General features: G+C 33.7%; 1 protein-coding gene across 2 annotated transcripts in view; it reads left to right on the top strand.

The window, feature by feature from the left end:
• Nucleotides 1-7,391: 7,391 nt before the first annotated feature.
• Nucleotides 7,392-16,283, top strand: part of LOC143051777 (uncharacterized) — a 46,175-nt gene continuing 37,283 nt past the window's right edge. The window contains exons 1-2 of one of the 2 annotated variants that reach the window (XM_076224704.1): nucleotides 7,392-7,547; nucleotides 9,051-9,094. In XM_076224704.1, coding sequence (XP_076080819.1) covers nucleotides 7,466-7,547; nucleotides 9,051-9,094 — 126 coding nt within the window. In that variant the 5' untranslated portion in view covers nucleotides 7,392-7,465. Of the gene's footprint in view, nucleotides 7,548-9,050; nucleotides 9,095-12,160; nucleotides 12,240-16,283 lie in introns of those variants that run through there. The other variant, XM_076224705.1, reaches the window with a different exon arrangement.

Here is a 16,283-nt window from a genome sequence, read left to right on the forward strand (position 1 = left end):
CAGCTGGCCCCTAAACAAATATATATTAGTCTAGTGATAATGATCGCCATACTAATTTCCAAATTGTACACAAGAAACTAAAATTAAAGAGGCTCCTGACTTGGGACAGGCGCAAAAATGCGGCGGGGTTAAACATTTTTGTGAGATCTCAACCCTACCCCTATACCTCTAACCAATGTAGAAAAGTAAACGCATAACAATACGCACATTACAATTCAGTTCAAGAGAAGTTCGAGTCTGATGTCAGAAGATGTAACCAAAGAAAATAAACAAAATGACAATAATACATAAATAACAACAGACTACTAGCATTTAACTGACATGCCAGCTCCAGACTTTAATCAAACTGACTGAAAGATTATGATTTCATCATAGGAACATCAGGCACAATCCTTCCCGTTAGGGGTTTAGTATCATACCATCATAACATATATGAGAAGAACATAACCCGTGTCATGCCAACAACTGTTTTTAGAATAAATGTGTTTAGTTCCGATGCAAATACCTTATCAGTGACTCAATATTAACGCCAGAATATGCAATCTTTAATGATTTGACAACAGTATCGTAATTATATCCCTTCTTAATAAGTCTATTCAAAGGTTTTGTATCTATACATAATATAGTTTCTAGCCCTGCATCTTGTGTGATACGATATCTATCCACAGTATAACAGTTTTACAGATGTACATTTTATATACACCTTTACGACACGACTGTGCAGCTGATATGCAGCTTGACAGATGTACAGTTTATATACAGCAGTACAGATGTACATTTGATTTTCAGCTTTATAACTGTATATCAATATTACTTGTTCTAACGTAGTTGTGTAACCCTGACGTAAGTAAATCCTTAAAAAAAGATTCTAGACAAAGCTGTCACCAAGCTTATGCTTTGGTAGTAAATTTATATATGCGACAGGATCAAGATTGTGCAGCATACTATTCCTCAATAAATATCTGCCTTTCTGATATTCTTCGGGAAAGTCACTGGTACAAAATTTTCAAGGAATTATCATTGAAATTATGTACAACTGATTCTTCATCTAAAGCAATGTCTTGTTGCCAATGAATACGTTTGAAAGACAATCTCAAATCTTTGGTTGATTTTTCATGTTTATTACAACATTGGGTCTATATGACTTTGACTTCTACCTTTAAGATAAACCGATTAGATTAAGAGGTTCTCAAGAGCCTTAATCGATCACTTGTAATGTTTTGCTTAAATCTTTCATCAATGACTTTTTTTGCATTTCATTACATATTAATGAATGGCGTAAGAATGACATTTAACTGTTCTTTGTATCTGTCATTATTTCTTCAAACGCAAAAACAAATATGCATCTTACCCCTGTGTTTCAATTCAACCATGGTGGCTATGTTTCTTGGTGTACAAGGAAATAAAATACAAAATTTATACTAGATACTCTGAAAATCATAGAGCACAAGTTTGACTGGAAATCATTCAGCAGTTTCAAAAGAGAAGATTTGTTTTAAATAAAACCGTTTTTGGCACAACTTTCTGGAATTTTGGGTTCTCAAAGCTCTCCAACTTTGTACTTGTTTGACTTTGTAACTATTGTGATCTGAGCGTCACGGATGAGTCTTATGTAGACGAAACGCGCGTCTGGCGTAACTTAATGAGCAAACTAGTTGAACAAATTGTAAAAAAAAAATCTTTAAAATTTTGGTCATGTAAACTTATTCGAGATCTATCTTTGCTGAACATTGCTTTATCTATAATAATATTCAAGATAATAACCAAAAACATCAAAATTTCCTTAAAAATTTCCAATTCAGGGGCAGCAACCCAAAAACCAGTTGTCGGATTCATCTCAAAATTTTAGGGTAGATAGATATGACTTGCAAAACAATTTAACCCCCATGTCTGAATTGCTCTTAATGCTTTGGTTTCAGAGTTATAAGCCAAAATCTACATTTTACCCCCTATGTTCTATTTTTAGTCATGGCGGCCATCTTGGCTTGTTGGCAGGGTCACAGCACACATTTTTTAAACTAGATACCTCAATGATGATTATGACTAAGTATGGTTAAATTTGGCCCAGTAGTTTTAGAGGAGAAGATTTTTGTAAAAGATAAGAAAAAATTAGGAAAAATTGGTAAAAAATGACTATAAAGTGCAATAACTCCTTTAGGGGACGACCATTTGATATTCTGGGGGGGGGGGGGAGGAGGCTTTTGAAAATAAATTACTCAGCCTTGATAATCACAAAAATAAATGGTTTGTTCTGGGGTAGTTTGAAAATAAATAACCTGACTTGCAATGTATTGAAAATAAATAACTTAGCAGGTCTATAGCTTCTTGGGCCTTCAGCGGTTCCAAAACCCTTCAAAAAATTTTTGGCCTCGCTCCGCTCGGCAAAATATGTTGCACACTACTTTTCAAAGAGGCTAGGTAAACTAAATTAACTTTAATACTATATATGTAGGCAATACATGTTTATTACTTTGGAATATATATAATAATAAATGATTCATTTCGGGAAGAAAATCATAAAATACTTAATCTAATTATACCAATTGTCTTTTATAATATACTTGTTACTATGTATTGGTGTTTCGTTTGTCCTGTATCGCTATGTATCATCTTAAAATGTTGTATATTAAATTGTCCTCTTGTACACAAGTATGTGTCTGAGGTTATGAATGAAATCTTGAATCTTAAAATTTCAGCAGGGAATTATGATCTTTTCTGATTAAATGGTACATAATGACTTGACTATACATGTATTATTCATAATTAACAAATATTTTAAAAAAATGTATGTTTTCGAATATCATAAATATAGTTGTGAAAATGAATAATCAGTCCATTGCTTTAATGAAAATGAAACATCTTGCTTCAATAGTGCAGAAAATGAATAATCTGTCCTCTCAGTTTACAAAAATAAATAACCTTTCAAAAACAAATCCTCCTGCCCCCCCCCCCCCCCCCCCAGAATATCAAATGGTCGTCCCCTTAGGGGTCAACTGACTATTTGAGTCATAATAAATTTTTTGTAGAACTTTCTTTGTTGAACATTATTGCTGTTAGCAGTTTATCTCTACCTATAATAATATTCAAGATAATAGCTAAAAAACGGTATAATTTCCTTAAATTGCCAATTCAGGGACAGCAACCCAACAACCGGTTACCAGATTCGTGTGAAAATTTCAGAGCAGATAGATCTTTACCTGATAAACAATTGTACCCCCTGTCAAATTTGCTCTAAATGCTTTGGTTTCAGAGTTATAAGCCAAAATGTACATTTTACCCCTAAGTTCTATTTTTAGCCATGACGGTCATCTTGGTTGGTTGGCCGGGTCATGCCACACATTTTTTCAAACTAGATACCCCAATGATGATTGTGGCCAAGTTTGGTTTAATTTGTGCCAGTAGTTTTAGAGGAGAAGATTTTTGTAAAAGCTAACGACAGAAGACAACGGACGACGGACGCAAAGTGATGAGAAAAGCTCACTTGGCCCTTTGGGCCAGGTGAGCAAAATAGGATTACAGACAGAGAACGAGATCAATAATTCGCCATATGTTAAACTTAGATCATATTTGAGACAGAAAGTTGTATGACTATAAACTGATAACATATAATCAAATCGTCCAAAGTTGAACCGTTTACATCACGGTTAGTGACAGAAAGTTCAAAGTACATCATAACAAGCTGATAACCGATAAAATGTCGAGAGAGACTCGTGATTATATGTAGCCTTTTCAATAGTCGTCTGGCACGAAAATGCCGATAAACAATTTTGGAATTTAATTTTTCGGAGACGGTTAATTTTCGGAATTGCATGCTTTATCATTTTGTTCTTTATATGAGGGTCTAGAGGACTTTTTACAGAAGAGAGAATAAAAGTACATGCAGAATAAAGGGCCAACCAAATACGAAATAGAAAAATAGGCAAACTAAAAACTATACCCTAATGTGTCTGCAATGCGTTGAGAAAATCCCGTACCTAGAAGCGGGCTTCAGCTTGCCCCCGCTAAACAATACTGTACATACACTACATGTAGTTCTTCGAAATGGACGCCACACTCAAAATATCCAAAATAAAATTTTAAAAAGACAAGATCAACAGAGGCTTGAGATTTCGGTGTAAAGTAAACAAACACTCATCAAATCGCATTTAAGAATTGAATGCTCTTTTTTGTAAATTTATTGGGGTGTAAAAGCGTTGACCGAAGTACATTTTGTATGAAGCGCTTAAAATGTGCGCACGGTCAACGCTTTTACAACCCTATAAAGTTACAAAAAAAAGCATTCAATACTTATAATTACATTTTTACCTATAGGATCATGAAAACACGCCTTTTATCAAGTTTTTATTTCATTTACCTGTGCACTTTATTGTGGGACCTCGTGTCATCATGAATGAGAAGTTTTATTGAGTGATACAACTGCTTAAGGAATAACACATGATGTGCCGTTAGCCAATCAGAATAACGTATAGTAATGAAACATACATCTAATGTAATTATAGTAAAATGAATCAGAAAAGAACCCAGAGTCCTTAAACTTGTCGGTAAAGGTAAAAAGTACAATAACAAAAATACTCCAAGGAAAATTCAAAACTGAAAGTCCATTATTCAATGACAAAATCAAAAGCTCACAAAAACGAATCGAAAACATATGTTATATTTCTAAGGTAGAACACGCATTTCTTTATGTAGAAAATGGTGTAGTAAGCCAGTTTTTTTCTTCTTTATGTAGAAAATGGTGTATCAAACCAGGTTATAGCTAGTTTAACCTCCAAGTCTCACTTGTATGACAGTTTCACAGAATTTCAAACAATATGGAGGCAAAACAAAAAGAAAATCTAGGTTGCTATGTCAAACAATGGGTTATAGCAGGCAATACGGTGTTCAGGAGCCGCCATTTGATTTTATGGAGGGGTGGGGATTGGGGTGGAGGTGGGCAAGGATGAAATTTGAAAAGACGTTTGAGTTATAAAAAAAGGCAGGATGAGACACTTTGTTTACAAAAGGCAAGATGACAATTTATGTAATAAAAGTCAGTTTAATGTAATTAAAGTAATAAATTAAAAAAGTCCGGACAGAGATTACTCCCCTCGAGCTCCCCTCATAAAAAATCAAAATGGTAGCTCCCTTATAATCTTATAAAGTTGCAAAACTTGTTTCCCAATCCACTATAAATAAATATGTTTAAACTAATGTTATAACTGAATATTTGAGAAAAAAACTTACCAGCAGCGAAATGTGGATTTTCTGTTTAATCTCAATACATTATAAGGTTATCATAATGTACCGGTTCATACTGTAAGGCAGATTAGATAAAAACTAGTGATGGTTATACAGTACAGATGAACACATTTCATTTTTGTTATATTTAGTTGATTTTTTTTTAGACGGAAATATTTGAATAAAAAAAACATGGCCATATAGTTAGTTGTTGTGGTTCATAGTGATTCTCGTTTCTAGATTTTTTTCTGTAGATTAGACCGTTGATTTTCCCGTTTGAAAGGTTTTACACCAGCAATGTTTTGGAGCCCTTTATAGCTTGCTGTTCGGTGTGAACCAAGGCTCCTTGTTGAAGACCGTACCTATAATGGTTTATTTTCATAAATTGTAACTTGGATGGAGAGTTGTCTCATTGGCACTCAAACCACATCTTCTTATATCTATTATAGAAATAATCTAAGAACTCGTAAGCGCATTCGTGAACACAGAAATAAGATTAGTGAGAAAATTGGCCAAACTTTTCTTGATTCAATAATTTCAAGATCAAGGGGTATTTGTTTTTATTCTGTTTCCCAATTTGATATAAAAAAAATCTTATGCTGAATCCACAGTTTCCCCATACCTTAAATTTAAAAAAATAATCTGATCCAAACGAAAAACCATAACCCTCTCCTCTTGAAGGTAATTGGTTGCTCCCCAATTGAAACCCCAAATACTTAAAAACACAAAAAAAAAAAACAAAAAAACAAAAAAACCAAAAAAAAGGCCTAATCTAGATGACCCGAAAAAGTTCCTTCCGCCCCTCGTTGTATAGCTTTCTATAGTGACGACGTTATTAAACTTGATGGCTTTAAATTATATATGTTTTCGTCTGGTTTCAGTGTTATGAGCGAATACCGACATGTATGTCCCCTTTTCCCAATGTGGACAGAAATGGAATAAACCAATGTAGATTAAGTAGATCAAAATACTCCACACCATTTATCAATGATCATAAAATCTGTTTTTGATGGTTTTCTTGATGTGTTTCGCCCATGTTTTCTTGCATCACGTCATCGGGTACACTCCCCTTCCCCTCGGCCCCACATAATTATAGACAATTATATTTAACTACCAAACGCTATCGAAATATGCCTATATATTTAAATCAATCTAAATCAACTTTGCTTGATAAAGTTGAACGTCTGTTTTAAAATTTGAAATTAGAGATTTGCAGACAAATAAAGAAAAAAACTAAAATCATTTTTCAGTAACAAAACTATTTTGTCCATTCCCACCTGTCTAAGTTTCGTTATCATTTAAAAACAATAACTAATTAAAATTTCGGGGTTTTAATTTTCGGCTCTCCCTTGACGCCATTTGCGAGTATATTCTTGCGAAACGATGATAGTCCAACGGAAGTGGACGATAAATGGCTGGCCCGTGTTAATTTCGAAAAAGAGCAGGCTAATGCCGCTTCAAGGCAGCATTCGCACCAGTAAAGTGGAAAGGGATTAACATATAAGTTGTAATAACTTGTTTCCGAATCCACTATAAATAAATTTGTTTAAACTAATAAAATATGATTGATTGTTAGTTTCTTAACGTCCAGTAGCAAATATCTCATGCAGGTTCAGAACGAGAGAAATAATTAAAAATTAGATTTATGATATTTTTAAAATACTTAAATTAACATAGCTGCCTTTCTTACTGATCAATTGACTTTGGCTTGCTTGATGACCAATAGTTCGTGAATATCCTTGACTGACGGATGCATATAAATACCGAGATCAAGTCGAGTAGACCATTGTCAACATTCCTCTGTCTGTGTAACTTTACAACGCAATCTGCTATATTCTTGAAACATGTATTAGAAAGAAAAGAAACAGGATATATATTTCATAGTTTTCAATTTTACTTTCTTGCATGTACATGTTTGGAAAACAAACTGACATAAGATATGTATAATGGCGTAGCATGAATTATGCCCGATACGCACATAGTGGGCAGTTGAATATTGTAAATATAAATATATGACATAAAATTAAACAGGACTAAAATATTAATTCTTTTTGTTGATTTTTATTTTTAATTTACATGGTGCCATTATTAAATTAATTCTACAATATTGCTGCATGAAATAATACAAAAATAGCTACGGGAAAATACCTTGTTAGTGCCCCACTCTTAATATTTAATTGTTTGAGATGTTAGTCAGAACGTTGTAACATTGAACAGTGGTCAACATTCCCCACGGACAACAGTGAATATGGTTCCCGTCAAATTTCTGGTGGTTTTAGTTCTGACACTTGAAATATCTGATGCACTTTATTTGAAGAAATCATTTAAAGGTAATAAACTAAGCATGTTTATATATTCGTAAGTTGTCATGTATTGTATCCCCGAAACTTACGTATATCCGATGCGGATCCAGTATTATGAAAGTGGACGAACAAAACAACGTCCACGATGAGTTATACTTGTAAAAAGTATTACGTTTATTTTCATCATTTTGTAAATATTTTAAACATTCTTATATTTACATACTAAAAAGTGTGTTAAAATTACTTTGTTAGGCAATCTATTCATTATTCATACATGTATATATTATATAAATATGTAGCTTCATAAAGGGGTAGGTCATATCGACACTCCATGGCCCTTTTCTCCCAAGTTGCCTCTACATATAGTGCTATTGTTTTCCTTGGTCAACCAAATAAATTCACTGAACGTGAAGTATAAAAAAAATTACTTAAGTAAAAAACATACTTATTTTAAAATTTTTCACTTTCAACAAAGGCCAATGTTATTTTTATTTGTAAAAAAATAAAGGTATCTACAAAGTTAATTCGAAACGTAGCAGATTTTATTAAAAACTTTGTTGGGTTGTACACATGATGACACATTCTTATATACTTCCGTCATGTGATGCTAGTTAGATACCAGCAAAAAAGTCGGAAAAACTGATCCCTAATACATTGACTTGTGTAAAAGAGGGGTGAACTGTGATACCAGATGGGCAATAAAGCACATAGATAAAAAATAAACTGACAACGCCGTGGCTAAAAATACAAAATTCAAACAGACAAATAATAAAAACACAAGACACAACGTACAAAATTAAAGACTAAGCAACACGAACCCCATCCGGCAAAAACTGGGGTTATATCAGGTTCTCCGGAAGGGTAAGCAGATCATGCTCCACATGTGGCACCCGTCGTTTTGCTCATATTATTACAAATCCGGTAAATGGCCCAATTCGGTAGGTCCACATTCCTGTCAACCAATGAGTATTGATTTCCTGATTTTTAAAAAGTGGTTAGGCGAAAGATGTCTTACAGCAACTAAAACCTTTAACATGAGCAAAAATTATTTTAAAATTCAGCAAATTTAAGTTTTCTGCACTTTTTTTTTTTTTTTTTCATTTTGAAAGAAAATTGAAAAACAGATTTTTGCAAAACACAAATATCGCAATTCAACAAAACTCTATTATACTTTAAAGTGGTGTACTAACTATTGCAAGTATCTTGTCCGGGGTACTAGTACTTAAGACCTCAATCTGTATTGAATTAAAATATTTTCGAAAGAATTTTGCTAGATGTGTTGATTAATGCTGAGCTACGTTGGTTGTGGTTTGAAAAATAGTTAATACGTAAAGGATGTGATACGCATGTAAAAGTCGAAAATTAAATATACATTTAAAGCAATTAAAAAAATCCAAATCCTATTCTCAAGAGCTATGGTCCAGCTAATTAGCCACTGCCTTGAAAATATATTGATATTACTAGTTTTGAACTGTTTTAATAATGCATGGATAATCGAAAGATTATCTAATAAATAAACTTAATTTTTAGATTTGTCAAATGATGAAGCAGAAGATTTTCAAAATGCAATAAAGGTAAGTTACTTTTTGTTTCTATACAAATCGTGTTTTTATAAAGATCTTGTAAATGGGCATTTCGTTCGCTAAATACAAGCACTCGAGCATAGATACACACAATTAAAAGTTCTCTGTCCGATTAACTCGTATTCACTCGTCAAAAAATAGTCCCTTTAGTTCGTGTAACTGCCAAGAATGTAGGTCACTGTTTGTCGTTGGTGGCTTTCTGCCATGATAATGTTTCTTGTTTTTCGTTTATGGTTTTGAATCATTAATCATAAATAGTTTTATTTTTATAAAACTGTTTCACATTATTTCATGCCGAGGACATTTTATAGCATACTGTACGTTATGGGTTTTGCACATTAAAGAAGGTCGTAAGGTCTTAGGTGAACTACAATGTATTGTTGTTGACAATTTCGCCCCTTATTGGCTACTCGTTTCATTGGCAACTAAATCATATTATTTCCGTATTCTCATATTGAATCAGATGGGCACTTCGATGCGGCATATCGTGGGTTCCATCCCGGAGCGAGTCAAACCAAAGCCGTGAATCAGAGGATTGAAAGTCACAAAACTCAAACACAAAAGTCAAAAACAAACTAACAACGTCATAAAAAAATATGACAAAACATGAAAATTGACGCAAAAACAAACAACCATATAAAAAAAAACAATAAAGAAAACCAAAGACTAAGCAACAAAGAGCATTTTATTTGCAGAGATACAGATATTTCTTTCGTTGAAACAAACTATGGTGTTATATTTACGGGCGAATCGAAGAAGTCGAGATATATGGAAACCATACTGATGTCCCGGCTGTCCCGCGGTTATTAATATGTTTTCCAAATTTTCGACAATGATATTAAATTCATTTAGTTTAAACAATATTATATTCAAATAAATTGAATTGGATTGGGCAACAGGCATAGCCTATGTAAGCCCTTTCCACAAAACAAGGTACGATATATTACATTCAAACAAAGCAACACACACACAAACATAATGACAAAACAGAATTAATTTTTAAAAAATACCTCTTAGCTGACTGGAATGATGCTTCAACTGAATAGCTAACTCAGATCAAAAGTATGACTATTTTAAAAATGCTTCAAATGTTAACTCAGAAAAATAAAAAATAAAAAATATTCTAGGTAATAAACTACAAAATTCATTTAAATCATGCAAGTAAAAAACTTCGACTTATATTCCTTCATTTCTCTATCTCGTGATGTCTCTGTGAACGTCTTTATTGCCCAACTTTTTCTAGGTGGACATACTCGATTTACAGATGGCCTCAATTTTTCTGATCCAAATTAATTGACTTGTTAAAAGTCATGAAACTATGTACACACACTAATTTGCAGTTAGTAAAGTCTAAAACAATTTTAATTGATTTTGTTTGTTTATAACGTCCAGTGGCAAATAGTTCGTGCTTGTTCAGGACGACGACAACTTTAAACATATAACTAGTAGAGTGATGAGTATCAGTAGCCATTTCGCCTATATGATCTGATTTAGTCTCGTTTTGTTCATTTGTAACACATGTTCAATGTTTAAGTTTCATAGTCCCATATTTCGATCTTGCTTTTGATGAACACATTTTTGAAATCAGTCATTGAAGATGAATTTCATTTTCATTTTCAATTGTCTGAAGGAAAACGGATATATTAGATAACATTTATTTAAGAATTGAATGCTTCTTTTTGTAACTTTATTGGGGTGTAAAAGCGTTGGCCGAAGTCAGTCACATTTTGTATGAAGCGCGGATGTTTTATTGCTGACTATGCGGTATGGAATTTGTTCATTATTGAAGGGCGTACGGTGACCTGTAGTTGTTAATGTCTGTGTCATTTTGGTCTCTTGTGGACAGTTGTCTCATTGGCAATCATGCCACATCTTCTTTTTTTATAATGACAATAAATAAAGGCAGTGGCTATTTTGCGGTCGCTGTCAAAATGTCAATAACTAGTCTTCTAGCCTTTGTTAGTCTTGTATGATTTTTCATTTAAGTTTTTTATGTATAATTCGGAGTTTAGTATGAAGTCCATTATCACTGAACTAATACATACAATTTTATTAAGGGGCCAGCCGAAGGACACGTCCGTGTGCGAGCGTTTCTCGCTACTGTGAAGATTCGGGTGTTGTCTGCTCTGTGGTGGGTTGTTGTCACTTTGACACATTCCCCATTTCTATTCTCAATTTTATTTACTTTGCCTTCAGAGTCTGGTTAAAATACCGTTTATTACTTTTGGTGAACCGCACTGAGCCCTCATTAATTTACATGCACATATGTACATACGTTAATTTCTGTTCAACATTGACGTTCGAAAATATAATAGGCGAATTTTTTTTATCATAAAAACGCAAAGTTCGACTCATATAAAGAGCTACAGCAGGTTTTGGAGCAGAAAAGGTTCAATAAAGTATTATTTTCTTCATGGCGGTAAAGACCAAAATCTTTATCCAGTTAGGGACCATTGGAGCATTTTTTTCTGAGTGCTGTTGTTGAAAATGCATGTCACGGTTGATGACAAAATAAAAAATAACCAATCGAAAGTAATAATGATGAAGTGAAGTCCGTACTTACATGTACTCACTATTCGGACCTTCCAAAATTCGGATATATTTCTTTTTTTATAAATACGTATTTTATTATTTATGCCTTGTGTGTGTCTTCTTTGAAAAAAATGTATACTTTTTAGTGACTTCTTTTAATATTAAGTATAAAGACCGTATTGTCAATTTGTAATATATGCGCGTTTCGTATCATGATTTAAAGAAGACATATCTCTGAAGTGGATATTTCTCTATATTTTTTCTATTCTTAATGTGTTAACTGAAAATTATAATTAAGACCGGCAAAATATACCCTAAGAATAGCCATGCACTGTATGATAAATAATATATGGCGGCAAATAATTTAATAAGGAAATATGCAGCATTCCGGCACTAATATTAGATATCGACGATTTCTATAAGTTCGTGAAGCTGACAGAATATTTCCCTTTTTGTAACGGTCAAATACGGACATTTTACGCCTTTCCGTCATTGACTTGTATTTAACAAAAGCTTAGCCGTTTACGGCAACATGCCGTCAAGTTTTCAGACACCAAAATACAAGTTTCTTATGTTACTTTTGACGTTGTCGTTTTAATAAGAGGTTTGTTGGTTTATAAAAACACACTGGCTTCAAATATAAGTTTTTTTTTATATATAATAATGAATTCACATACAGTAGTTTAATCTTGCTGTGAGTCACAGGCGCTTGTTTATATCCATGGGAATTAAGACCCACTATCAACGTATATTTACAGTTACTTAATGATCAGGGTTTCCCCTTGAAATTGAAGTAGAAGGCTCAATTAAAATTATAGGTGGCTGTAAGCTTAGTTCCTTACAGCAGGGGGTCTGGGGGCCGCTGAAGGCCACCAGAAGCTCTGGCATAAATAGAGCAAACTCCTGCATTCTCGCAATCTCCTGGCACCTACTTTATGTGACTTTCATCTTTCAAATGACCATTTTTTATGTAAGAAGTTAAACATGTTAAAGAAAGAAAAACAAATCTCAAAGAAGTTTCATTTTTAGCTCACCTGGCCAAAAAGCCAAGTGAGCTTTTCTCATAACTTTGTGTCCGTCGTGGTCGTCGTCCAGCGTCATATGTTAACTTTTACAAAAATCTTCTCTGAAACTACTCGGCCAAATTAATCCAAACTTGGCCACAATCATTATTGGGGTATCTAGTTTAAAAAATGTGTCCGGTGTTTACAGGCAGCAGAGAGATGTATTGTCGCAAAGTTTACCAACCAACCAAGATGGCCGCCATGGCTAAAAATAGGACATAGGGGTAAAATGCAGTTTTTGGCTTATAACTCAAAAACCAAAGCATTTAGGGCAAATCTGACATGGGATAAACTGCAAAAATGTTCAGCAAAGTAAGATTTTCAAATAAGTCATCATGACCAAAATGGTCAGTTGACCCCTTTAGGAGTTATTGCCCTTTATAGTCAATTTTTAACCATTTTTCGTAAATCTTAGTTATCTTTCACAAAAATTTTCTCCTCTTAATCTACTGGGCCAAATTAATCCAAACTTGGTCACAATCATTATTGGGGTATCTAGTTAAAAAATTGTGTCTGGTGACCCAGCCAACCAACCAAGATGGCCGCCATGGCTAAAAATAGAACATATGTGTAAAATGCAGTTTTGGGCTTATAACTCAAAAACCAAAGCATTTAGAGCAAATCTGACTAGGGTAAAATTGTTCATCTGGTCAAGACCTATCTGCCCTGAAATTTTCAGATGAATGGGACAACCCGTTGTTGGGTTGCTGCCCCTGAATTGGTAATTTTAAGCAAATTTGCCGTTTTTTGTTATTATCTTGAAAATTTTTATAGATAGAGATAAACTGTAAACAGCAATAATGTACAGCAAAGTAAGACTTAATATTAAGTCAACATGACCAAAATGGTCAATTGACCCCCATAGGACATGTAGGAGATATTGTCCTTTATAGTCAAGTTTTAACAATTTTCATAAAATTTGTAAGTTTTTACTAACATTTTCTACTGAAACTACTGTGCCAAGTTCATTATAGATAGAGATAATTGTAATGGCAAGAATGTTCAGTTAAGTAAGATGTACAAACACATCACCATCACCAAAACACAATTTTGTCATGAATCCATCTGCTTCCTTTGTTTAATATTCACATAGACCAAGGTGAGCGACACATGCTCTTTAGAGTCTCTAGTTTTTTATGTTATAGTTTTTTATTTTCATTACCTTACATGCCTTATGCTTAAAATTCATTTACTTTTAAAAGAGTTTTATTTATATAAAAATCCGGCTTGTAAGAAATCTTGATCGATTTATTTTGCATAACGACGTGCACTTGTAAACAAATGACCCCCTTTTTCTCTCTAAAGACTGTTACGTATATTCAAATCATACAATTATTTCTCAAGCATTGACAGAAAATTGATATATCCTCTGATTTTCTCTTTTTTTGTAAACTGTTCAATAAGTGGGATACATAAATCATTTGGAAATGGAAATGTTATTTATTTGAGGTAGAGTCGACAATATTCTACTTTCGTTTTTTACCTTGATTCTCTGAACACCAAGTGGACTTTGAAAAATGAACTTCAAAAGATACTGTTTTCCAGATTCTGAACAATATGATCTACTACACTTTCTTTAATTTGACTGATTATTATTCCATAACATAGGATTGTCATCCTATCTGATTGTCTTCACGTTTAAAAAGCCAAATAAAAAGCTAACGAGTTAATTACCATCAGAGTGTCTCTATTGTTATACTTCAATGATCACTGGAACGTCTCTCTTGTTATCTTTGAAAAGAAACGATGCATTCTGACTTTAAATAGACAACCAATCAGTGACCTGAATTCATGTGAACTGTATTTAGCCCAAGGTGACTTTTCATCCTTGTTTATCGTGATCGCGACTTAAATGTGACAATACGTCTCTCGGCTGCCTGTAAACATTTGAAAAAGATATTTTTTTCTTTTTGAATTTATATTTTTGTCAGTGAAGTAGCCGGCACTTGAAGCCACGGTAAACGGCGGATTTCCACCGGCTACTGGCTTCAATGGAAAGCCCTGAAAAATACTTAATGATGTTTTCCGGTACAGGATCCTCACGGTTCCTCTTCACCAGACTCATATGTTTGATTGTTATCTCTATTATTTGTGTTGCTGCTTCCAGTTATTTCAGCTCGATAATCAGAATAGATTTCTTCGTATTCCCAGTACTTATCTAATATATTTTTAAATGCGTTTTTAGGAAGGCACTTTTGTTACTTTATCCAGTAACTAATGTTCCATAATTTGGAAATTCTTACTGAAAAGCAGTTTTTCCTCAGACTTGTTTTTGAATCGTTGGTGAATGATTTTATAACTACATGTATTTACTCTTGTGCTATGCCTTTTTCCGGTGTTTGAATTTAATTTGAGAAATGAACTCATTTTTGGTATTTACCGTTAAGGATCTTGTATGTCTCAATCATGTCCCCTCTGACCCTTCTATATCACTGTATATGTCAATGTTAGCATCTTAAGTTTTTTTCAATATTTCAACAACACTACAACTATTAGAGGTACTACATGTAGATAAATGGACAAAAGCTATAGACAATGGCCATGAGATTGACTGCGTCACTGCCATATATTCTATACACAGACTTCATGAAAGCCTTAGATAAAGTACCCCACAGGCGACTCGTTAAGAAAATCATGAATTTTGGGATAACAAATCCAATCCTAGATTGGATTACAGATTTTCTGTCTTATCATGCTTATACATGTAGAAAACAACAAGTATCAGTAAAAGGGGAAACATCAGAGTGGAAAGATGTAAGATCAGGAATTCCACAAGGCTCAGTATTAGGCCCCCTGTTATTTGTTCTATACATAAACGACTTGCCTGATTGCGTGACATCAGATGCCTACTTATTCACGGACGACACAAAAATCTTCAGAAAAATTGAAAGCGAATCAGATCAAATTATACTACAAAATGACCTAAAAAATCTCCATGTATCTGGCGTGTTGCCCTTTTTTGTACATTTTCGATTTTGTCAATGGATTTCTTTTTGAAAGGTGCCAATACTAAACTAGCATAGTCTAAGTGTGTTCTCACTAATGTTTTGTATAGTGGTATGAAGATTTTTTCTTTTAAGTTTTTAAATGTCCTTCTGATTGCAGCAAAAATTGAGATAGCTGTTTAGCTCACCTGACCTGAAAGGTCAAGTGAGCTTTTCTCATCACTTGGCGTCCGGCGTCATGCGTCCGTCGTCCGTAAACTTTGACAAAAAACTTCTCCTCTGAAACTTCGTTACTGGGCCAAATTTAACCAAACTTGGCCACAATCATCCTTGGGGTATCTAGTTTTAAAATTGTGTCCGATGACCTGGCCATCCAACTAAGATGGCCGCCATGGCTAAAAATAGAACACAGGGGTAAAATGTATATTTTGGCTTATATCTTTGAAACCAAAGCATTTAGAGCAAATCTGACATGGGGTAAAATTGTTGATCAGGTCAATTTATCTGCCCTGAAATTTTCAGACGAATCGGACAACATGTTGTTGGGTTGCTGCCCCTGAATTGGTTATTTTAAGGAAATTTTGCAGTTTGTGGTTATTATCTTGCAAAGTAAGACCTACAAATAAGTCAACATGACCA

Source organism: Mytilus galloprovincialis, chromosome 11 (assembly GCF_965363235.1).
Source record: "Mytilus galloprovincialis chromosome 11, xbMytGall1.hap1.1, whole genome shotgun sequence".
Lineage (NCBI taxonomy): Eukaryota > Metazoa > Mollusca > Bivalvia > Mytilida > Mytilidae > Mytilus > Mytilus galloprovincialis.